This window comes from Schistocerca nitens, chromosome 5 (assembly GCF_023898315.1).
Source record: "Schistocerca nitens isolate TAMUIC-IGC-003100 chromosome 5, iqSchNite1.1, whole genome shotgun sequence".
In the NCBI taxonomy this organism is placed as follows: Eukaryota; Metazoa; Arthropoda; class Insecta; order Orthoptera; family Acrididae; genus Schistocerca; species Schistocerca nitens.
The window spans coordinates 512898945-512923373 of NC_064618.1; the positions used below are offsets into that span (position 1 = coordinate 512898945).

Sequence of the window (24429 nt, forward strand, 5' to 3'; positions counted from 1 at the left end):
CAGATTTTGGCAACATGTGTCCTATATACTGATACTACAGCAGCCCTCAGTCTTGATGGAGATCTGCCCACCATCCTCACAGGTACTGATTCCAGTGTTACAAGGGTAGTGAAATTCTGTGAACTGTCAGGCCTCATCCCTAAATTGGAGGGGAGGGGGGCCAGATTTTAATACATTATAAACTGCTCTGCATGTGGGGACAGCCTTTGTCTCCACCCATGAGATAAGCATGCTGACTTTTTGTCATGCTGTCGAGTGCCCCACACCTCAAATCATCAAATAACCACCACCATCGTGCTCTGCACACATCTTGAAAGAATGATTGCTTGAGGAGGCTTTGGCCTCCACTCCCCCCCCCCCCCCCCTCCCTTCCTCAAGTCCACCAATCTGATATCTAGGAGAAATGATCCATGACCATCTATCTAGTTAGGTTGGAGCCAGCAACCTGAATAACTTTTTCTGAATGCCAACTCTTTGTTGCGGTCTTTGTTGGCCTACATAAAGCATACAACACTGCTTCACACCAACCAATTTTACTTTGACTAGGGCTTTTGAGTCTCTCTACAAATTTTTGCCAGTTTTTCTCCCACTTGCCGTTCAGAGGTAGAGTTGGTACTTCACACAGCTCTCCAAAAGTCCAAGATAATGGTGTCACACACTCTGTGCCAAATGTCACACCCTTCTTCATTGCCAGAGCACTTGTCACTCCCCACCCCCCACAACCAAGGCTGTATGACAACTTTTGCATTTGGTAAAGCTCCCACATCATAGCCTTGGCTGAATGCCAACACCAAGATGCTATCCGAAAGGTCTCTGCTTGGACTGTTTACCATGTATTTCAAATGTCTCCAGCAAGCATGGGGCTCATGCATTTCTGTCAACATACCATGGTCTGTCCTGACCCGTGACCCTACTTGGGTACCCAGCATTTGGATATTGTTTTACACTATCAATTTTTCACCTCTTCTTCGATAAAAAGGAGACTTAAAATAGAGTACCCCATATTTGTTGACTCAAGACTAGCTGCATGTAGTAGCTTAATCCTCTTTCCTTTCTTGTGCCCGCCTTTTGGGGTGTAAACCGTGCTAATCTTATCCATATTTACTGGTCCCTGGTCTTGTCCTGACTTGACTGTGATTGCCAATTTCATAGCTTGGCAGCACCATCAAAGTTGAAATTGTTAGACTCGTTCCATCATCACTGGTCACCAGTACCTTCTGAACCATTCCCATAGACTGTTTCCTTCCTAAAGTGGGAATCTTCCATCTTAAGCTCTGATGGTACTAACTGTTGCTCACTTATGCCATCACCATCTGACAGTTTCCTCATCATCCAGCTTACCACATTCTTTTTGCGTATGAGGGGCATCAAACCCCTGACATTCGGCCTGGGCGGAATTATAAGCTGAAATGTGCCTCACAGCCCTCTGCCAGGATCTCTGCCTAACCTCCTTAGAATGTTGACATGTTTTCCAGCAACCCCCCCCCCCCCCCCAATTCCTCCACCCCTGTCCTACCCTCACTCCTGTCTCCTTTGCCCAACTGGTAAACGTTGGCATGTGTTCCTTTCAGTTCAGCAAGAGTACCACACTGCTGCTATCGTGTACACCGACGACTCTAAAACCGTGGATAGGATGGGAAGTGCTTTTACATCTCCTGCCAGTCAGGAACAATATTCTTTGCTGTGAACATATAGTTTTTACAGTGGAGCTGATAGCTGCTAACAGAGCTCTGTGTGTTATTAAACAAGACTCCCTTGACGATGTTTTAATTTCCATTGACTGAATGAGCAGTCTCTTGGCTATGGATCATTGTTGCTCTTGCCACTCTGTGATATCTGGTGTTCATATGTAGGGACCCCAGGGAATGAACTGTCAGACTGTTTAGCTAGAGAAACGATTCCTCACTCCAAATTCACTTACGTGAGGCCAGGTGCAAATAAGGGCTCTTCTCACTTGGAGCTGGAACAACATATGGTGGACTACTGATCCCTTTAATAAACTCTGCGCTATCAAGGAGACTACTGATTTCATTACACTTCTCCTTCCGTTCTTCCCAGAGGGAATCCACCATCCTATGTCGCCTACACATCGGTCATACCAAATTAAACCATAGTTTTTATTTTGTATAACGAGACAACCTCCACATTGTGGTTGCAGAGCCTTACCTGTACACTAACTCATCTCCTGATGGAATGGCCCTTCGTCTGGCCCACTGTGGTAAGTACGATCTTCTGAATTCTTTGCTTGTAATATTAGTGGAGAAATCACCAACAGATGAACTGGTGCCTGTTTTTTTGTATGAAAGTGATTTTTATTCTCAGATATAAGGTTTTAAACTACATTTGGGGGTGAGAGTAGGGTATCAGTTTTGGAACATATCCAACTGCATGCTGGGTGTGGAGACTCTTGAGCTTACTTTCATTCCCAGCTGCTTCCTTAATCCCTTTATTACTCTGTTTGAATTGCTTTTAGATGATGTTTGCCTCTTTTCTACCACACCATATTTCCCAGTTTGTGAGTAGCACTCTGTTCAATAGACAGTGCTCCTTAACAAGTTGGATATAATAGAGCAGGGGTTGAGTGGATGTGGGTGGTGTGACTCCCATTGCATCCAGTGCCCTGGGTACACTGACCTGCTGCATTCCAGATTTCTCTCATCTTGTTTTTATTATTGGCGGTCCAACTGTTGCTGATTGCATTTTCAGTCTTCTCACATCTACTGTTCTGAATCTCCTGACTAGAAGGCATTCTTTGCTCTGTAACTGTCTTTGCCCTGAATTGAGTTGGTGGGGTCTCCATAGATGAACCCTGGTAGACCAGCATGACCCATATACTTCTGTGTAAATTATTTCTCAGCACTGGAATCAATATTGTCTTCAATGCCTTGATTTTACTACTCCTATGTACTTTAATCATTGGAACACATTCCAAGCAGATGTCATTGACTTCAAATGAACAATCCCTGGACCGAGAGATTGATGACCTCACTGTTTAGTCCCTAAACACCCAACCAACAAACCTACCTTTGTGGATTTTGACCTTCACATCCCTGATGCCTTCACAGAAACTGGTATCCAAACATACCTACCAGCCATCGGCAGTACCTCCTCTTGCACAGTAAAATGCCAGTTTGCCCACACATGGACAGTGTGTCTACAGTGGTGAACAATCCCTTGCTGAGTATACTGAAGGATTTCAGGCCTTTATAGGCAAACAATACCCTCCAAACCTAATTAACAGACATATTGCCAATGCCATGTCCACACAACTCTCAAATTCTCCTGTCATTCCCATGGACCAGTGGCAACGATGCACCCTCTTATTAACCATAATACCTGTTATCACTATTTTTAGTGTTGCTGAAATCCAAATAGTGGTTTTGTGTAGCTCTCCACATTAGTTTATTCTGTGGAAGCAGTCTACCTGCCTATCTACTGCAACATACATCCATTTGAATCTGCTTACTGTATTTATGGCCAGGTCTCCCTGTGCCACGTCCATTTCTTTCATCAAGTTGTAGCATAAATTTCGTTTTTTGCCAATTGTATTCAGTATCTCCTACCCATCTAATCCTCATCATACCTCCGTAGCACCACATTTCAAATGCCTCAGTTTTCTTATCTGAATTGTTAATCGTCCATCTTTCACTTCCATCCAAGGCTACACTCCAGACAGATGCCTTCAGAAAAGGCTTTCTAACACGTAAATCTGTATCTGATGTTAGCAAATTTCTCTTCTTCAGAAACACTTTCTTTGCCATTGCCAGTCTAAATTTTATATCCTCTCTACTTTGGCCGTCATCAGTTATTTTACTGCCCGAATAGTAAAACTTGTTTACTCCTTTCAGTGTGTCATTTCCTGATCTAATTCCTCCATCACTGCCTGAATTAATTGGATTGCTTTCCCTTACCCTTGTTTTTACTTTTGTTGATAGTCATCTTGTAATCTTTTTCTTGAGGCACTGTCCATTCCATCCAGCTGCTCTTCCAAATGCTTCACTGTCTCTGACAGAATTACAATGCAATCAGCAAACTTCAAAGAGTTTATATCTTCTTCTTCTTGAGCTTTAAATTTTTTTTCTTTTTTTTTTTCTTTTTTTTTCGATTTTCTCCTTGATTTTCCCTACTGCTTGCTCAATGTATAGATTGAATAACATCGGGGGATACTCTGTCTCATTCCCTTCTGAACTAACGCTTACTCTTGTAACTGAAGTCTGGTTTTTCTACAAATAGTAAGTAACCTTTCAGTCAAGAATGAATTTTCATTCTTCAATGGAATGTGTGCTGATATGAAACTCTTTGGCACAACAATTAAACTTTGTCTTCCTTAACTGTCTAAATAATTTCCTGTATCTCATTGTTTTTTGTTTGTCTCTCCATCTGCAGAGCTAGTTGGCATATAAACTTCTAGACTGTGGTGGGTGTTGGCTTCATGTCTATCTCAGTTATGATGATGCTTTCATTATGTTGTTAATAGTAGCATACTCACCTTCTTATATTCTTACCTTCTGAATAGTTTCCGCCAAAAGTTTCTAATGGAAGACTATTTTATATCAGGAATATTTTACCCAAGAGAACACTATCATCATTTAACCATAGGCTACAGTAGAGCTGTAGTTTCCTCTTGATATCAGGCTTTTGCAATACCAGTGCAATAAGGCAGTATTGTTACAAGGTCAGATCAATCAGACATCCAAATTGTCACTCCTGTAACTCCGAAAAAGCTGCAGCCCCTGTTCAGGAAGTGAATGTTTGTCTGACCTCTTCACAGATACCTATAGAGACCTATCTGTTGTGATTTTGTCTGCGGTACGGCTTTCTATATCATCAAGGCACGCAAGCCACCTTACATCAGAAATGTCCATGGTTCTTGGGGCATTATTTCATTAGAATCTAAAACTTGCAGTTTTTAGTTTTACGCATCATGCGACTCGTGCTGATTTTCTAATGTCATTCACTTGCCTTCCATCATGCCATTGTCTTGGTTTTCCCTATCTCTTGAAATCGCCCAAAGAACTTCCCTGGTCCCTATACTGTCCATTTTGATGGCTAACTTTCCTGCTTATCTCCACTTAATTTTCATTATAGTTGTAATTTCCTCTACTACAGCACATTTATTGATCTTCCATTAATCACTAAGAAACCCACAGATTTCGAAATTTTTGTACAGCTTCTTGATGTAAAGTTCATGTATTATTGTTGTAAATCAGAACTGGTAATACACACTGGTTGTTAACTTTCAGTTTCAAACCAATCGGAAGCTATATTTTGTAAATCCTATTTAGTTTACCCAAAGCATTTGGTACTTATTTTTTCCTTCTTTTTCTGTTAATTTCATTTGCTGTTCATTCAGTCATTTTAGTCCGCACTTGTTATAGTTAATAATTATCTATTAGCAGCTGTTTCCCTTCTTTGGAAAAATAAAAAGTAGATGCTGGGTTTGTAAAACAATATTCAGGGATTCTTCAAAGACAACATAGTGAAAATTGATTGTGATTAAGCAAAACTGGCAAGATTTTGATGTAAGGTTTATGGTGTGCATCCATTTTTCTCTGAAAAAGCATAAAGAATACCAGTTTTGCTCAACATAACATGTAACTGTTAAGAAAAGTTGAGAATTGGGTAGCAATAAGAAAGTGAGGAACTGGATGAAACTATTGCATGCCTTACAATGTTTATTATTCAGCAGCAAACTGAATATTAACTAGATCTCATCCTTCAGGCATTCTTGAACTGAATTTCAACAAATTCCTTGTCTGTCATCTTCAGCAGTCTAGCACAGATAGTATTTGCTTGACGTGTTCCAGTTAGAAAAATTGTCAAAATGTAGTGAAAGAGAAAATGACAACTTGGTTACAAACGTAAAAGCATTCAAAACCCTGTTCTAGATTGTTATAAGTAAGCACTAATAACTGTATCAATGACTTACTATGTTTTTATTTAATAGGAAATAAGTGCACTTATTCCTTTGAATGTTTACTATATAGAATACAGTTGGTTGAAAAACCGTAATATTAACTCTGTTAAACTGAACTGTTTGTCAGATGCTTAACTTTGAGAAGAGGTTGGGATGTGGTGGTCTCGGGAGGATTTGTAACTACTGATGTAAGAAAGCATCAAGTTGCTGAAACCTGTGGTTCAATTTTTCCACTTATTCTGAGTCACTTTTGAACTTCATGAACAAGACCACCTCTCCCAGCTACTAAGAAGAGCAAAATATAACATTAAGCCCTGGCTGTACGCATCATTTCTGCTGAGATGGGTGTCAGTCTGCAGCTAACTGAACCCCATGCTCTTAACTGCTGCTTGGCTGATCTACTCAACATTGAAATGTCACTTTTAATGGCATGTGATTCTTTGAAAGTACAACTAAATCAGGAAAAGTAATAAATTTTGAGACAAATTTGCTGGAGAGGAGCCAAAATGTTCGGTATATCCAGTAGACAAACACATAAGTGGTACATAGCAAAGCTTCCTATACCACGAGAGTCATACAATAATTAGAGACAAATTGGTCTGGAGAAAACATTTATTTTTACAAAACAATACTTTTCTCTTTTCAACATAATCCCATTGAACATTTATGCACTTGTCCAAAGGGCTACAAGATTTTTTATTCTTGCTGCAAAGAACTCTTTATGTTTGAAGCAATTTACCACAAACTTTTTCACATCTTTGTTGTCCTGGAACCTCTTCCCACATAATGCCTCCTTCAGTGCACCAAACAAATAGAAATCACTAGGTGCTAAATGAGGACTGTAAGGGGGATGAGGCAGTGCTTCCCAGCCCATTTTGTTGATGGCTTCACAGGTTAGTTGAGCAGTGTGAGGACGTGCGTTGTCTTGGTGGAGGATCCCACCTCTCCTCAGAGATCCATGTTCTCTCTCTCTCTCTCTCTCTCTCTCTCTCTCTCTCTCTCTCTCTCTCTCTCATGATTGGCTTGACCTTGTTTAAAAGCAAATCCGAGTAGCATTGGCTGTTCATTGTGCACTGCTCTTCGAGATAATAACAAAAAACTGGACCTTCAGCATCCAAAAACACTGCCAACACGACTTTTCCTGTTGATGCTAGGGTTTTGAATTTTTTCTTGACAAGTGATCTAGTGTGCTCCATGCTTTGTGTTTTTGGTTCCGGCTCATAATAGTGAACCCAAGTTTCATTACAAGTTAAAATTTTGTTGAGAAAGTGCTCACCTTCTCTTTCATAACATTCCTTTAACTCTGTGCACACTCTCAATCTTGTTTCCCTGTGTAGTCGTGTCAATTCCTTTGGTACCCATCTTGCGTATGTTTTGCGGTACTTCAGCTTGTTTCAGATAATGTTGTAAATTATACCAGTACTAACTTGAACCTTGTCAACTACCATTTCCTCAGTCACACAGCAGTCGGCATGAATAATGTCATCAATTTGACTTTCAAGTGAGGGAGTTGAAACTGCAACTGGTCAGCCAGAACGGTGTTTGCCAGTCACTGAGGAGTTGTGACAATTTTTGAAATGCTCTACGAACTTGGAAAAATTTGCATGATCCATACAACCTTCACCATAAACTTTAGAAATTCTATAGTATATATTCACTGGTTTCTCGCCTTCAGCAAGTAAAAAACGAATAGCAGAATATTGTTCGACTAATGTGGACGTTTCGATGGCTTGCCATCTTGAAATGTATTTTTGAAGTTATAAACAAAACAATGTTGTTACATCAGTTGATCAGGGCTCATTCCAGAGATGCCAACCTTGTCATAAAAGTACTAAACTTGCCCTACCAACAGTTTTTTCCTCAGGCAATTTGTCTCTCTAATTATTGAATGACCCTCGTATTAGTACTTTAGTACTTTGCTTGACAAGAGAGTGATGGGATGGGGAAGGTTAAAAAGGAAGGGCAGCTCATTCAGATACAAATATGAGAGGAACCTACCCAAACATATCTACATCTGCATATGTACTCCACAAGCCATGTTATGGTGTATTGTGGATGGTACCACATTCCACTACTGGTCATTTCCTTTCCTTCTCCACTCACAAATGTAGTGAGGGAAACACAACTGTCTATATGTATCTGTATGAGCCCTAATTTCTCTCACCTTGTCTTCATGGTCTTTACACGAAATAAAAATTAGTGGCAGTCAGCTCTTCAAGCCTGTTCTCTAAATCTTCTCAACGGTTTTTCAAATAGAGCATTTTCCCTCCAGGAAGTCCCATTTTAGCACACACAGCATCTCCATAACACTGTGGTGCATGGACCACATTTTGTGGCAGTTGGGGTCACTTTGGTTAATGGTGATGAAATGATCTTCCAAAACATAAACATATTGTTCAGTAGTCACTGTGCCATCAAGAAATATCACACCGATTGTCCTGTGACTGGACATTGCACTCCACACAGTCACCTGTTGAGGGTGAAGAGACTTCTTGATTGCGAAATGTGAATTTCATATAGTTCAATAATTGTCACCCTGTATATAAGATAATACTGAGATATTATGTTCTGCCTTCATCATTTGTCTATACTTTCTTTCTCCCTGAGGAAGGAACAATTAGTTTCATAAGGCAGGATACAGGAGTATGTCTTTTCACATGTCTGTTCGTGGTATTGACATTTCTATTGAAATAAGTTGTGGCTGGGACTTCTGTTTCATAGAGATTGTGTTCTGGTAGACAGTGAGTTCAGTTTTATTGTGAAAATATTTGAGCAGCAAAATTAATTGGGCGTAATATATCATGCCAAATTTTCTGTTCTTAAACCTTTCAGTGTATTTGTCCACTGTAGTGGAGGATTGTATTTTCAGACTGTATATGCCCTCTAAAAACTGTGTAAGACACTGAGCATAAGATTCTTTGTAGTGGACATTCTCTGTGTGCCATTTATTGATTGATGTTTGAGCTTCCACGGCATGCTCAAAATCTTGGCTGTGCAAAGATTGTGGCCGAGTGTGATTACTTAGCTTTTATAATTGTATACGCTTTTTCTAAATGTTCAGCAAATTTGTGATTTTTTTCCTGTTGAAACAGGTTTTCAGTTACAATCATAATTTAGCAGAATTACAGGTGCCATGGCAAAGTTTCAAAAAATTGTCAGTGATGATGGATAAAGTGTCTATAGACATCCTCATCTTTGGTTTTGCTTATGTGCTACTTCTAAATGTTTGCTCTCATTTTTACAATTGTTTGTTGTTAGTAGCTACTTTGAATTATTTCAACAGTGATCAGGCATTATAAAGAAAAACACATTGTGGAAGAGATTTTAGAAATTGTGGAAAATAGTGTTATATCGATATTGAAAAACTTGAGTATAATTTTTCTTCAGTGGCTGACAGAAATTATGAACTTTACCAGAAAATGGATTACCTCAAGGAGGAAGATTTAGATGATGATGATCATGACTGTTAGAATATTAAAGTACGGCGCTGCACATGTTAGTCCTGTATTTAGCCATATTTGTAATTTTTCCTTTAGGAATGGTCAGTTCCCTGAGCAAATTAAAGTACTCAGTAGTAAAGCCACTTTATATAAAAAGGGAGGAAGGGATAATGTAGATAATTTTTGACCTATTTCTATGCCATTAGTGTTTGCAAAAGTTATTGAAAAGGCAGTGTATGTGAGGATAATTGATTGTTTTATATCACATAATTTGCCATCAAATGTACAGTTTTGCTTTAGATGTCATTTAACAACTGAAAATGGATGGGCTAAACAAAAGGTTTCAAACGCTGGTCATATTTTTTGATTTAACTAAGGCATTTGATTGTGTTGATCACAAAATATTGCTCCAGAAGTTGGACCATTACAGAATACGGGGAGTAGCTCAGAATTGGTTCACCTCTTACTTCAGCAACAGGTGGCAAAAGGTCATTATTCACAGTGTTAACTGCTGTAATGTGGAGTCTGAGTGGGGTACTGTCAAGTGGGGGGTTCCCCAGGGATCAGTGTTGGGGCCACTCCTGTCCCTTATTTATGTAAATGATACGCCCCCCAGTATTATGGTTAACTCTAAAATATTTCTTTTTGCTGATGACACTAGCTTGGTAGTAAAGGATGTTGTGTGCAACAATGGCTCGGTTTCAAATAATGCAGTATGTGACCACATTCATGGCCTGTAGAAAATAATCTAATGTTAAATCACAGTAAAGATTCAGTTTTTACGGTTTCTAACACACAATTCAACAAAACCTGATGTTTTAATTTCCGGGCATATGATTAGTAAAACTGAACAGTTCACATTTCTAGGTGGTCAGATAGATAGTAAGCTGTCATGGAAAGCTGACATTCAGGATCTTGTTCAAAGACTTAATACTGCCATTTTTACTATTTGAATGATATCAGAAGTGAGTGATTGTTCGATATGAAAATTAGTCTACTTTGCTTGTTTTCATCCACTTATGTCATATGGAATTATATTTTGGGGTAACTCTTCCCATTCTAAAAGGATATTTTTGGTTCAGAAACGGGCGGTTCGGCCAATAAATGGTGTAAGTTCACGAACCTCTTGTCGACCCCTGTTCACAAGTCTGGGTATTTTGACATTGGCTTCTCAATATATATATTAACTTACTGTCATTTCTTGTTAACAGTATTAGCTTATTCCCAAGAATAAGCAGCCTTCACTCAGTTAATACTCGGCAGAAATCAAACCTGCATTTGGATCGGACTTCTTTAACTCTTGTGCAAAAAGGTGTGCAGTATACTGCTGCATCCATTTTCAGTAAGCTACCACTTGAATTCAAAAATCTTAGCAGTAATAACACACTTTCAAATCGAAACTGAAGAGTTTCCTCATGGGTCACTCCTATTCTGTTGAGGAGTTCCTTCAAAAATTAAGCTGATTCTTTTTGTTTTGTTAATTGCATTTACTTAACCTTATGGACTGACTTTTCTCGGGTTCATGAACATTTATTTTTATCTGTTATTACTTTTATGTTGTACTTTATTGTACTCACATGTTCTATGACCTTGGAGATTCGCTCCTCAATTTGGTCGTACAGAACTTGACGTGTAAATAAAAGAATAAATAAATAAAAGCTTGATTTTGCTATACTAATGCAGTCACAAAGGAAAATGAACCACAAGAATTTATGCAGGCAGTTATCAGCAACGACAGTGCTGCAATCCTCGAAGTGCTTTGACAACAGATCAGTGGCGAGTTCAAACTTACAAGGTGTTGGAACCAAGGATACCTGTAGAGGTTTGGAAAATAAGAATAAACTGTACATTGATGTATCGAGACCTGCTGTTATTAAAACTATGAAATTGCCGTGAGTGGTATTGACATGTATGGTTTTTGATTTCAATTTACAGAACATTTATTTGAGCATGAAAGTGGACACAGCACATATTTACTCAGGCCACTGATATGGCTGTAACCAGTTTATGGCTGGAGTATGTGCATGAGGCAAAGCATCTTGGGCTTCCTGAAAAGGAAACTTTGGATCTAAACAGTTGTCATCAATATTTTACAGAATCATGGTTTATGGTATGGAAATGGACTGCAAAGAAGATAGGAAGACTTTCAAATGAAGCTACCCTGGTATATGTGCCTGCAAAGTGTAAAAACTAACTGCACCAGTAGAGAGTATCAGATATGGTTTTGTGAACCATGCTTGGATCAGCAGAAGTTGGCATCTAATTGCAAAACTCATGAGTGCAAAGCTAAAATGCACATGCAGTGTGCAAAATGTGAGCTCCCTCTTTGTATAGCAACAGGTACAACTGCTTTCTACAGTTTCATACAAAAGTAAATTTTTCGTGAAAAAACAGTGTTACCAGAATCTTTTCATCTTCATAAAGCTTTTCCTAATACATTTTCGTAACTGTTTTACAAGAGTATTATTTAAATGTTCAATTCCTTTAAAAACAGATGTCACAATAAGTTTAAGAATACAAATAACACATTCTGAAAACAGAAGAATTAGACCCTTAAACCATGGTGTCCTCTGTAGTGAATGATTCATAACTTGGGTTTGGGTAGTCCAATTTTGGCTCCTGTTATATGAAAAATTTCTAAAATAGGTTCTGCTTGGATACCAAATTAAAAAAAAAATGTCATCCTATAAATGGAGATTATTGACCTAAAGATGTAATACTAGAGTTTTTACCTCTTGCTGGAAGGTATTAAATAAAGACTTAGAAAATGATGAATTTTGTAAAAACCTGAAGCATCAGCTGATTTACAGATGTGTAATAAAAGATTGAAGATAATTTAAGTACTTCAGACTGTCTGATTATAATGGATTTAATGTTTTACTTATAAACTGCTTATTATTTGTTTAACATGTTCTGTGTGGTGATCTTATATTTAAATAACTATTTTTTTTTCATTCTTGTACAAGTAGTGATTGTGTGTGTTTATCTTAGTGCAATTCTTATAGTTTCTGTTGTAAATATCAAACTTTTCTGGACTGAAAATGATAATAGTGAAACAGAAATAGAAGTAACAATTGCAGAATACAAGTTAAAATTGTTAATTTTGCTTTTTGTCTCTTTATAATTTATTTGTGGATGCTCAAAAAATAATCATTGGACTACATATTTGTCATATGCCCAGTACTTAATTTACGATACCAATAACCAGAGAATATATTTTTCATTCCAGTGAAATAAAAATTGATTGGCATCACAACGAAGAGGGAACATGCCACAGGATGCTCCACAAAGCCAAATGGGTAAACCCCCTAAAAGCAAGAGAATAACAATCCCACGGGTCCAGAGCAACACAGATAATGAAAACCACCCAGCTCTTTTTCCTAGCTGGCGCTCAGATCTTGACTCTGAAGTGCCCGTACCACCCACATTTAGGTATGTCATTTCCATCCTGGCATATATTTATAATTTATGTTTTTGTTTTCTATGTACATGCCCTGCCACACATTAGTATACTCACTCATATTCCTTGATGATTTTTAGCATTGTCCCCTATTATCTTTGTTGAAAAGTGATATAACCAATTTAATTTTCTGGAAAGTGCTATCACAGTACCATTGATGTTAATTTTTGAAGGCTTAATTAGATGCTATGAAAATGAGCTATTTTTCAACCCTTAAAATTTTCAGTAACTAGTTCCTTCAGCAATAGCATATACCAGCAAAAGTTATTGTAACATTTAGCTTCCATTTGCAGTGTCAATTGCTGCCTTGTTGAATCTTTCGGAATTAGGATTGTCCGATAAGGACTGATGCTTTTCTGACTCATGCTGTGTGCCATTGCTCTACAGAACGAAGCTAAATTCAGCCAGTTTTCAATGTGAAATAAAAATTTAAAAAAGTTACATAATGGTTTGTAATGTTAAATAATATGAGCAGAATATTCTTTCTTCGCAAATAAAAAAATCTTGATGTAGGGATATAACTAGCTGTTGGATTCACACATGTTAGCACAGATTATAGTTCAAGTAAGTTGCATAAAACCAGATGACACTAAGTTGGTTGATTACAGCACTAGCTTCGTTTTTCCGCATTCCTTCAACCTCAGGCCGAATTGAGGATCTCAAACATAGTAATACTAATCAAGAATAAATCACATCAGTTCTTAAGTTCTCTCCACGGTTTTCTCCAATGTTTCTTTGCAGACGAGAGTGAAGGTGTTTTTTACGACGTGGCCTGTAAGGAGTTGTGATAGGGCAACTAACGGTTGCTTCGTCAGGAAAGAGGGAAGGAGAGGGAAAGACAAAAGGATGTGGGTTTTAAGGGAGAGGGTAAGGAGTCATTCCAATCCTGGGAGCGGAAACACTTACCTTAGGGGGAAAAAAGGACAGGTATACACTCGCGCGCACACACACACACACATATCCATCCGCACATACACAGACACACACACACACACACACACACACACACACACACACATACAGACAAATTCAAAGACAAACGAGTTCGGGCAGAGATGTCAGTCGAGGCGGAAGTGCAGAGGCAAAGATGTTGTTGAATGACAGGTGAGGTATGAGTGGCGGCAACTTGAAATTAGCGGAGATTGAGGCCTGGTGGGTAACGGGAAGAGAGGATATATTGAAGAGCAAGTTCCCATCTCCGGAGTTCGGATAGGTTGGTGTTAGTGGGAAGTATCCAGATAACCCGGACGGTGTAACACTGTGCCAAGATGTGCTGGCCATGCACCAAGGCATGTTTAGCCACAGGGTGATCCTCATTACCAACAAACACTGTCTGCCTGTGTCCATTCATGCGAATGGACAGTTTGTTGCTGGTCATTCCCACATAGAAAGCTTCACTTCACAGTGTAGGCAGGTCAGTTTGTAAATCACGTGGGTGCTTTCACACGTGGCTCTGCCTTTGATCGTGTACACCTTCCGGGTTACAGGACTGGAGTAGGTGGTGGTGGTGGGAGGGTGCGTGGGACAGGTTTTACACCGGGGGCAGTTACAAGGGTAGGAGCCAGAGGGTAGGGAAGGTGGTTTGGGGATTTCATAGGGATGAACTAAGAGGTTACGAAGGTTAGGTGGACGGCGGAAAGACACTCTTGGTGGAGTGGGGAGGATTTCATGAAGGATGGATCTCATTTCAGGGCAGGATTTGAGGAAGTCGTATCCCTGCTGGAGAGCCACATTCAGCGTCTGGTCCAGTCCCGGAAAGTATCCTGTCACAAGTGGGGCACTTTTGTGGTTCTTCTGTGGGAGGTTCTGGGTTTGAGGGGATGAGGATGTGGCTCTGGTTATTTGCTTCTGTACCAGGTTGGGAGGGTAGTTGCGGGATGTGAAAGCTGTTTGCAGTTTGTTGGTGTAATGGTTCAGGGATTCCGGACTGGAGCAGATTCGTTTGCCACGAAAACCTAGGCTGTAGGGAAGGGACCGTTTGATGTGGAATGGGTGGCAGCTGTCATAATGGAGGTACTGTTGCTTGTTGGTGGGTTTGATGTGGACGGACGTGTGAAGCTGGCCATTGGACAGATGGAGGTCAACGTCAAGGAAAGTGGGGTGGGATTTGGAGTAGGACCAGGTGAATCTGATGGAACCAAAGGAGTTGAGGTTGGAGAGGAAATTCTGGAGTTCTTCTTCACTGTGAGTCCAGATCATGAAGATGTCATCAATAAATCTGTACCAAACTTTGGGTTGGCAGGCCTGGGTAACCAAGAAGGCTTCCTCTAAGCGACCCATGAATAGGTTGGCGTACGACGGGGCCATCCAGGTACCCATGGCTGTTCCCTTTAATTGTTGGTTATGTCTGGCCTTCAAAAGTGAAGAAGTTGTGGGTCAGGATGAAGCTGGCTAAGGTAATGAGGAAAGAGCTTTTAGGTAGGGTGGCAGGTGATCGGTGTGATAGGAAGTGCTCCATCGCAGTGAGGCCCTGGATGTGCGGAATATTTGTGTATAAGGAAGTGGCATCAATGGTTACAAGGATGGTTTCCGGGGGTAACAGATTGGGTAAGGATTCCAGGCGTTCGAGAAAGTGGTTGGTGTCTTTGAAGGATGGGAGACTGCATGTAATGGGTTGAAGGTGTTGATCTACGTAGGCAGAGATACGTTCTGTGGGGGCTTGGTAACCAGCTACAATGGGGTGGCCGGGATGATTGGGTTTGTGAATTTTAGGAAGAAGGTAGAAGGTAGGGGTGCGGGGTGTCGGTGGGGTCAGGAGGTTGATGGAGTCAGGTGAAAGGTTTTGCAGGGGGCCTAAGGTTCTGAGGATTTCTTGAAGCTCCGTCTGGACATCGGGAATGGGATTACCTTGGCAAACTTTGTATGTGGCGTTGTCTGAAAGCTGACTCAGTCCCTCAGCCACATAACTCCCGACGATCAAGTACCACGGTCGTGGAACCCTTGTCCGCCGGAAGAATGACGATGGACCGGTCAGCCTTCAGATCACGGATAGCCTGGGCTTCAGCAGTGGTGATGTTGGGAGTAGGATTAAGGTTTTTTAAGAAGGATTGAGATGCAAGGCTGGAAGTCAGAAATTCCTGGAAGGTTTGGAGAGTGTGATTTTGAGGAAGAGGAGGTGGGTCCCGCTGTGACGAAGGACGGAACTGTTCCAGGCAGGGTTCAATTTGGATAGTGTCTTGGGGAGTTGGATCATTAGGAGTGTATATATATATGGTTTGAACTCCATAATAGTAGTCTACCAAGTTGCAGCTGTAAAAAATCCTTAAAGTTTTTATGTGGTGTTCGTTAGTTTTATTTGCACAGAAGTTCAGAATAACATTTAGTGAAATGGAAATTGATATCTATTCTTGGATCAGAATAACAAAGTGATTAACATCTGGCTGTTTGCAGGGCTGCTACCATAGCAATAACCAATTGGAGAATGCGCTTGGTCTATTTAGTTCACGATTATCAGATCACTCTGCTACAATGGGTAGTTTGGCTACTTTCTTGCAGATGACCTTTGTGACTAGTAACATAACTTTTGTGATCTGTTTTTGTTGTGTGGTTTGTTTCTTTTTCCAGTATGTGTATTTTATGCAACAAGATATCTGAAGCACACTGAAGATTGTGGTTGCTGAACAGAATGTTTAGTTGAATTCTCTTGTTTTGCAAGTTCAGGCACAGGAGTGTGTGTGCATGGCATGAGAATATTTAGAGGAGAAAGGAGACAATGGTGCCCTTCAACAAGGGCATTTCAGAGAATTGCAGATGTTTTCTCGATTTGCCAAAGCACTTGTGAAAATTTACACAGAAAACTGTAACGAACAAGATTTGTCCAAGCTATGGTCTCTGGTAAAGAGGAAAACAAAGCAGTGAGTAATGAACTTGGACACAATTCAGTAAGACGCTGTTTATCAACTTATATATGGTTATTATGAGAGAAAAGAAATCCAAGAATAAAAAACTTTTGTTAACATTTGTGTGTGCCCTAGGCTTCAGGTATCAAAAAATTAATGAAAAGAAGTGTTACTGCTGCATGGCATTGTCAGGCACAATTTGAAGGTGGTATGTGGCAGAATGTGACTGGGATAATCCAGTAATTCTGTGAGAAAAGAGTGGACAGATGAGTATACATTCACATTTGGAAGGACAGTGTCTCAAACCCACATCCGGCCATTCAGATACAGGTTTTCCACGATTTACCTAAATTGCTCCAGGGAAATGCCTAGATGGTTCCCTTTAAAAGGGCATGGCCATTTTCCTTCCTCATCCTTGACACAATCAGAGCTTAAGTGGGGGTGGGGCAAGCCGATTTCAGCAGTATGTCGTTGATGAGCTGCCTAGAGAAAACGGCCATAGAAGTGTTTGGCTCCCACCACTGCCACTTCAAAACTATTGAAATGTTTTGGTTGCAGATGAGGCATTACAGGACAGCGTCCGCCTGCAGGGCCGGGGGTTAGAATTGGCCCGAGGTATTCCTGCCTGTCGTAAGAGGCGACTAACAGGAGCCTCTCACTGAAAAGTGAGCCCTACGAGTTTGGGTCCCAATCTATGGTTTGACCTGCCACTTTCAAAATTCTACAGAAGTGCGGGCCGTATGGGGAAGGATGCCTTACATGGTGCACGAGTTACCCATAGTGCCCTTAGATTCGATCTCCTGAATCTCTTGTATGGCTTTGCATCTCCACCTGCAATTCAACTATTTGGGCGAGGACACTTGTTTCGTTGTCTCCTGCTGTCTTTTGCCCCCATGACAATATTGGATTTCTGTGCGCCCAATATACAGCATGTTAGCCAGTCCGTTGTGGTGGGGTTGTCATGTTCCCATTGGGTGGTAGCCTCCTGACAACACAGGGATCGCACTACTGAGGCCTGAGCTGTAAACTCCCCATGTATGCCAAGGAGTAGAAGCCTGTCTTCCTGGGGCATCAGGACTCCTGGCAACGGCAATTATGCCAGTTGGCCATTGCTGTGGCTGGGTGGCACCTGTGGGAAGAGGTGTTGATTGGAGTGGGTGGCATCAGGGCGGATGACCTGCAATGAAGCGGACTAAGTCTTCTCTTGCTGGTGACCGTACGGTGCCAACTATCTCTAAGAAGGGCAAGATCGAATACAATGCCGATAGGCATGACCCTAAATTGTTTCCCTCCCTCGCTACACCATGGGAGGAATGTAGGGCTACAGAACGGAGAGAGCCATATTCACCTCGCTTTTTAGTCTGTAGCAGAACTGATGGGGACTCCTTTCTACCTTTTGAAGTCTCAGTTTTTCGTTGAACACCTTGAGGATAAGTTTGGAGAAGTGACAGCGTTGTCCAAGATGCAAAATGGTGCAGTCTTGATTCAGACGGCATCCCCAGCCCAATCCCAAATGTTACTCGTCTGTGACAAGCTGGCTGATATTCTTGTTTCTGTCACTCCCCATAAAAGCCTCAACATGTCCAGAGGATTATTTTCCATCGTGATCTCCTCTAGCAGTCTGACGACAAGCTCCACGCCAATTTTGAATGGTGGGGTGTTAATTTTATCCAGCGCCTTTACAGGGGACCCAAAAACAACAGGGTTGCTACAGATGCCTTCATTTTGGCCTTTCAGCGTGATTCATTGCCTGAAAAGGTCAAGAAGATGGTTTACCGCTGTGACGTTAAACCATATGTCCCTCCCCCTATGCGGTGCTTTAAGTACTGGAAGTTCGGGCACATTTCTCCCCGCTGCACTTCCAGCGCCACAGGTCAAGATTGCGAACGTCGACTGCACCCAGATACTCATTGTGCACCTCCTCCTACTTGCATCAACTATGGAGAGCACCACTCCCCCTGCTAGCCAGACTGTCCATTACTCCATGGAGTACAAAACCCTGGACCAGTTGACTTACACAGAGGCTAAATGTAAATTTGAAAGATAACACCCCATTTGGTTGGTGCCGACATATTCTGCAGCCACATCAGTATCACCTTCCCAAGTGCCAGTTATTCCTTACTCAGTGCCACGAATAGTGGGCCCCACGGGCCACCAGAATACATCCACCCCCTTGGTGGTAGGGGACAAATCTTCCTCTGTTGCTCCCAAAGCATCTACTTTGGGAGCAAGGCCCCCCCCCCCCCCCCCCCAATGCAGGGGACATCGGTCCCCTTCCCCCTTTGCTGGAGAAGCAACAACCTCCTCCAGCTCCTCTCGTATGGAAGGGGTCCCATGGGGCCCTATCTCCCTAGGTCTCCACTAATGCCACAGTGGACTTTCGTCAGTGGCTCAAGGAGCCAAAAGCTGCTGGACAAAGAGCCTCACGGTCTTCTTCCGGGCCAGAAGCTACTCGAGAGAAGTCCTCCATCAAGCCTATAAAGAGAAGCGAGAGGGCAAGCAAACAAAGAAGTCTGCTAAGAAAAGGACCCTCTGGTGGCCCCAACACCACCACTCCCTACCAGTTCTGCATCTGAAGATGCAGTGGAGCTATTAGCTTCCCCTGCGGCCCTGGAACTCACTGATGTTTTCATCTACTGTAGAAATGGTTACAAATACTCAATTGGTGGCAGCAGGTGACCCTGAGGCATAACCTGCCTCCTTGCAAACTTCATGCCTTCCCAGCCTCATGATAATGTCGTCCTTCAGTGGAATTTTGCAATTTTTTCCACCACCTGGCTGAGCTATGGCAACTATTAAGCTTTGTACCTTCTTTCTGCATTGCCCTCCAGGAAACCTTGTTCCCGGCAATGCAGACCCCTGCCTTCTGCGGCTATAGGGGATGTTACAAGAACCGTAGTGACTATAGTAGAGTGTCAGGTGGAGTTTGTGTCTGTCCTGAACAATATGCAGTGAACCCCATTCAAACCCCTCTTGAAGCTGTGACTGTCAGGATAAGGATGACACTGGAAACAACTGTCTGCAATGTATATCTTCCTCCAGATGGTGCAGTACCCCTGAACCATTGGCTGCCCTGATTGATCAACTCCGTAAACCTTTCTTACTTTTGGGAGATTTTAATGCTCATAACCCCTTGTGGGGTGGCATCATGCTTAATGGCCGAGGCAGAGATGTCGAAAATTTACTGTGACAGCTTGAACTCCGCCTCTTAAATACAGGTGCCCCCACACATTTCAGTGTGGCACATGGCACATATTCAGCCATTGACATCTTGGTTTGTAGTCCTTCTCCCATCTATCCACTGGAGAGCACATGAAGACCTGTGTGGTAGTGACCACTTCCCCAACTTCCTGTCACTGCCCCAGCATCAGGCCCATGGACGCGTGCCCAGATGGGCTTTTAACAAGGCAGACTGGGATGCTTTTACCTCTGCTGTCACCATTGAATCTCCCCCTCATGTTAACATCAATGTGGTGGTTAAGCAGGTAACTACAATGATCGTTTCTGTGGCGGAAAACGCGATCCCTTGTTCTTTAGGGTGTCCTGGGCGAAAGACAGTCACCGGAAGTCGCAGAGGCAATTAAGGAGCGTCGGCAAGCTCTACTGTGGCATAAATGACACCCTTCCCTGGAGCACCTCATAGCCTTTAAACGGTTACGTGCCTGCGTTCACCAGCTTATCAGAAGACGGAAACAGGAGTGTTGAGAGATACATCTCAACCGTTGGGTGCCATGCATCTTCTTCCAAAGTCTGGGCAAAGATCAAACGAGGTTTTGGATATCAGACCCCAACAGTAGTTGCCGGTGTTAACATAAATGGCATGTTATTTACCGACGCAAATTCCAGCCTTTTGCACTGTCAAATGGCAGATGGAAGGGAAAGTCCTCTTGTTCACTACATGCCACAGTGAATCCTACAATGCCGCACTTAGAGAGTGGGAGCTCCTCAGTGCCCTTGGACATTGCCCCGACACAGCTCCTGGGCCAGATCGGATTCACAGTCAGATGATTAAACATCTCTCATCTGACTACAAACGACACCTCCTCGTCATCTTCAACCAGATCTGTTGCGATGTGTCTATCCACCGCACAGGCGGGAGAACACCATCATACCAGTGCTCAAACCCGGCGAAAACCTGCTTGATGTAGTTAGCTATCGGCCCATCAGCCTCACCAATGTTCTTCGTAAGCTGCTGGAATGTGTGGTGTGTCAGCACTTGGGTTGGGTCCTGGAGTCATGTGGCCTACTGGCTCCGTGCCAGGGCAGTTTCCACCTGGGTCGCTCTACTACTGATAATCTTGTGTCCCTTGACTTTGCCATCCAAACAGCCTTTTCCAGATGCCAACACCTTGTTGCCGTCTTCTTTGATTTACGAAAAGCGTATGACACCACCTGGCGACATCGTATCCTTGCCACATTATATGAGTGGTGTGTCTGAGGCCCGCTCCCGATTTTTATCTAGAATGTAATGTCACGTCGTACTTTCCATGTCCAAGTTGGTGTCTCCTTTAGTTCTCCCCATATCCAAGAGAATGGGGTACCGCAGGGCTCTGTATTGAGTGTATCTCTATTTTTAGTGGCCATTAATGGTCTAGCAGCAGCTGTACGGCCGTCCGTCTCATCCTTTCTGTATACAGAAGACTTCTGCATTTTTTACTGCTCCACCAGTACTGGTGTTGCTGAGCGGCGCCTACAGGGAGCCATCTAAAAGGTGCAGTCATGGGCTCTAGCCCACAGCTTCCAGTTTTCGGCCACAGTCATGTGTTATGCGCTTCTGTCAGAGTGACTGCGGTGCAGATCGCTCTGTGCTGCTGCAGCTCTACAGAGCGCTTGTTCAATCCCATGTTGACTATCGAAGTCAGGTTTATGGTTCGGCGGTGCCCTCAGCGTTGCGTTTACTTGACCCAGTGCATCACTGTGGCGTTCGACTAGCGACGGGTGCTTTTAGGACAAGTCCCTCCATTGCAGGCCAGGCGTGCACAACTGCTCGCTAGTTACATTGCACACGTTCGTAGTTCTCCTGCAGATCCAAATTACTGTCTCCTTTTCCTACCCACGGTGGTTCATCTCCCGCATCGGTGGCCCAGCTCAGAGCTTACAATTGCAGTTCGTGTCCAATCTCTTCTCTCTGAACTGGAGTCCTTGCCTTTACCACCTATACTCGAGGTCCATTAGCATATGCCTCCATGGTCTAAATGTAGGCCAAAGCCTTGCAGATAAACAAAAATTACGCGAAGCGAAATGTAGTGTGAGGAGGGCTATGCGAGAGGCGTTCAATGAATTCGAAAGTAAAGTTCTATGTACTGACTTGGCAGAAAATCCTAAGAAATTTTGGTCTTGTCCCGACACTCTGTAACCAAAATGGTGCTGAAACAGAGGATGACAGACTAAAGGCCGAAATACTAAATGTCTTTTTCCAAAGTTGTTTCACAGAGGAAGACTGCACTGTAGTTCCTTCTCTAGATTGTCGCACAGATGACAAAATGGTAGATATCGAAATAGACGACAGAGGGATAGAGAAACAATTAAAATCGCTTAAAAGAGGAAAGGCCGCTGGACCTGATGGGATACCAGTTCGATTTTACACAGAGTACGCGACGGAACTTGCCCCCCTTCTTGCAGCTGTGTACCGTAGGTCTCTAGAAGAGCGTAGCGTTCCAAAGGATTGGAAAAGGGCACAGGTCATCCCCATTTTCAAGAAGGGACGTCGAACAGATGTGCAGAACTATAGACCTATATCTCTAACGTCGATCAGTTGTAGAATTTTGGAACACATATTGTGTTCGAGTATAATGACTTTTCTGGAGACTAGAAATCTACTCTGTAGGAATCAGCATGGGTTTAGAAAAAGACGGTCATGTGAAACCCAGCTCGCGCTATTCGTCCACGAGACTCAGAGGGCCATAGACACGGGTTCACAGGTAGATGCCGTGTTTCTTGACTTCCGCAAGGCGTTCGATACAGTTCCCCACAGTCGTTTAATGAACAAAGTAAGAGCATATGGACTATCAGACCAATTGTGTGATTGGATTGAGGAGTTCCTAGATAACAGGACGCAGCACTTCATTCTCAATGGAGAGAAGTCTTCCGAAGTAAGAGTGATTTCAGGTGTGCCGCAGGGGAGTGTCATAGGACCGTTGCTATTCACAATATACATAAATGACCTGGTGGATGACATTGGAAGTTCACTGAGGCTTTTTGCAGATGATGCTGTGGTGTATCGAGAGGTTGTAACAATGGAAAATTGTACTGAAATGCAGGAGGATCTGCAGCGAATTGACGCATGGTGCAGGGAATGGCAATTGAATCTCAATGTAGACAAGTGTAATGTGCTGCAAATACACAGAAAGATAGATCCTTTATCATTTAGCTACAAAATAGCAGGTCAGCAACTGGAAGCAGTTAGTACCATAAATTATCTGGGAGTACGCATTAGGAGTGATTTAAAATGGAATGATCCTATAAAGTTGATCGTCTATAAAGCAGATGCCAGACTGAGATTCATTGGAAGAATCCTAAGGAAATGCAATCCGAAAACAAAGGAAGTAGGATACAGTACGCTTGTTCGCCCACTGCTTGAATACTGCTCAGCAGTGTGGGATCCGTACCAGATAGGGTTGATAGAAGATATAGAGAAGATCCAACGGAGAGCAGCGCGCTTCGTTACAGGATCATTTAGTAATCGCGAAAGCGTTATGTAGATAGTAGATAAACTCCAGTGGAAGACTCTGCAGGAGAGATGCTCAGTAGCTCGGTACGGGCTTTTGTCAAAGTTTCGAGAACATACCTTGTCCGAAGAGTCAAGCAGTATATTGCTCCCTCCTACGTATATCTCGCGAAGAGACCATGAGGATAAAATCAGAGAGATTAGAGCCCACACAGAGGAATACCGACAATCCTTCTTTCCACGAACAATACAAGACTGGAATAGAAGGGAGAACCGATAGAGGTACTGAAGGTACCCTCCGCCACACACCGTCAGGTGGCTTGCGGAGTATGGATGTAGATGTAGATCCTTTGGTAGTGACCATCCAGGAGTCCATCTATGTCCTGGAATGGTCCAGTCATTCAGTGGTGTTTGTGTGGACCCCAGGACACATCAGAATCCCAGGCAATAAACTTGCTGACAGTCTGGCCAAACAGGCTACACGTAAACTGCATATGGAGTTTGGCATTCTGATAACTGACCTATGTTCGTTTTTATGCAGCCAGGTTTTTCCACTTTGGGAGACGGGATGGGATAGACTCAGTATGCACAACAAAGTGCATGCCATTAAGGAGACTACAAATGTGTGGCACTCCTCCATGTGGGCCTCTCGCAGGGACTCTGTTGTTCTCTGCCGGCTCCACATTGGCCACGCTTGGGCAACCCACGCCTACCTCCTGCGCTGTGAAGACCCGCCCCAGTGTCGGTGCAGCGCCAGTTGACAGTGGCCCATATTCTGGTGCACTGTCCCACTTTGATTGCCCTACGACAAAATCTTTGGTTACTGAACTTGTTGCTGCTAATTTTATCTGACAACGCCTCATTGGCTGATTTAGTTTTATGTTCTATTTGTGAGGGTGGGTTTTATCGTTTGATCTAAGTAGTAGCGTGTGTCCTTTGTCCCTCTGTGTCCTACATCCTAGCACTTTTACGCATCTGTTCATGCCCTGGGGGGTCATTTCTTCTGTGTACTGACTCCTTGAGCAGCCTACAAGCTGCCATGGTAATCTGTTTTGTCATTTTAATCTCTTCTTCCTGTTTCTTGCATTTCTGTGGTTTTCTTGTCC

The 24429-nt window shown here is 42.5% G+C and overlaps 1 protein-coding gene across 3 annotated transcripts in view; it reads left to right on the plus strand.

Annotated features, from left to right (window-relative positions):
• LOC126259194 (WD repeat-containing protein 37) overlaps window positions 1-24429 on the plus strand; it is a 111998-nt gene that overhangs the window by 13746 nt on the left and 73823 nt on the right. For 2 of the 3 annotated variants that reach the window (XM_049955784.1, XM_049955786.1), the window contains exon 2: window positions 12587-12789. In XM_049955784.1, the coding sequence (XP_049811741.1) occupies window positions 12626-12789 (164 nt within the window). In that variant the 5' untranslated portion in view covers window positions 12587-12625. Of the gene's footprint in view, window positions 1-11453; window positions 11698-12586; window positions 12790-24429 lie in introns of all 3 variants that reach the window. The other variant, XM_049955785.1, reaches the window with a different exon arrangement.